General features: G+C 65.6%; 1 protein-coding gene across 1 annotated transcript in view; it reads right to left on the bottom strand.

The window, feature by feature from the left end:
- NID2 (nidogen 2 (osteonidogen)) overlaps positions 1–718 on the bottom strand; it is a 16,156-nt gene that overhangs the window by 4,812 nt on the left and 10,626 nt on the right. The window contains 2 exon segments of the mRNA XM_009077146.1: positions 2–167; positions 308–529. Of these exon segments, the coding sequence (XP_009075394.1) occupies positions 2–167; positions 308–529 (388 nt within the window).

Raw genomic sequence — 718 nt, forward strand, 5'->3', positions numbered from 1 at the left:
GAGGGAGAGCAGGGTCTTCGCTGCCTCCTTCTGCAGCCGTGTGCCATTGAGTGGGAGGTAGCCAATTTGCTGTCCCTGAGCGTAGAGCAGGAAGGTCCCTGTGGCTGGTGGGGACACATCTGGCCGTGGTGAGGGTCGGATGCTGGGCGGTGCGACACTGGGGAGACCTGGCACAGAAACAGGGGGCACAGGGAGAGAGATGGCTCAGGGAGCGCTGCCCTCAGCCCCACGCCCAGCAGGAGCACAGTACAGCATCTGTGCCATGCTAGGTGGTAGCAGGGCTCATATTTGGGTGCTCAGCTCTTACATGGCGGGGTGGTGCCAGGCTCCGAGCGCGTGCCCTGGATCTCCCTGCCGCTCTCGTCAACGCACCAGCAGTACCCACTGTCCCCGTGGCACTGCAGGGGGGTGAAGTCCCCCCTGGCATCACACTGGGGCACGTACTGGTCACTGCGGGGACTGCCCCCGTAGTGCTCCAGCAGGCTCTGCCGCCAGCGCTCACACATGGTGGGGGGCCGCTCCGTGGGCTCTGGCATGGGGAGGGAGACAGTCACCCCACTGACAGGGACCACATCTGCAAGCTGGGGGGACTCAGGGCTTTGTCACAGCCCTGGATCCCCCTCTCCATGCTGGGTGCCCCTCCAGGCTCAGGATGCTGTGGTGCTCCCCTGGGCACTGACCTGTGTTCCCGCAGCGAGGTGGTGTGGTGCCCGGCGCT

This window comes from Acanthisitta chloris, unplaced genomic scaffold (genome assembly GCF_000695815.1).
Source record: "Acanthisitta chloris isolate BGI_N310 unplaced genomic scaffold, ASM69581v1 scaffold21736, whole genome shotgun sequence".
NCBI classification, from domain to species: Eukaryota; Metazoa; Chordata; class Aves; order Passeriformes; family Acanthisittidae; genus Acanthisitta; species Acanthisitta chloris.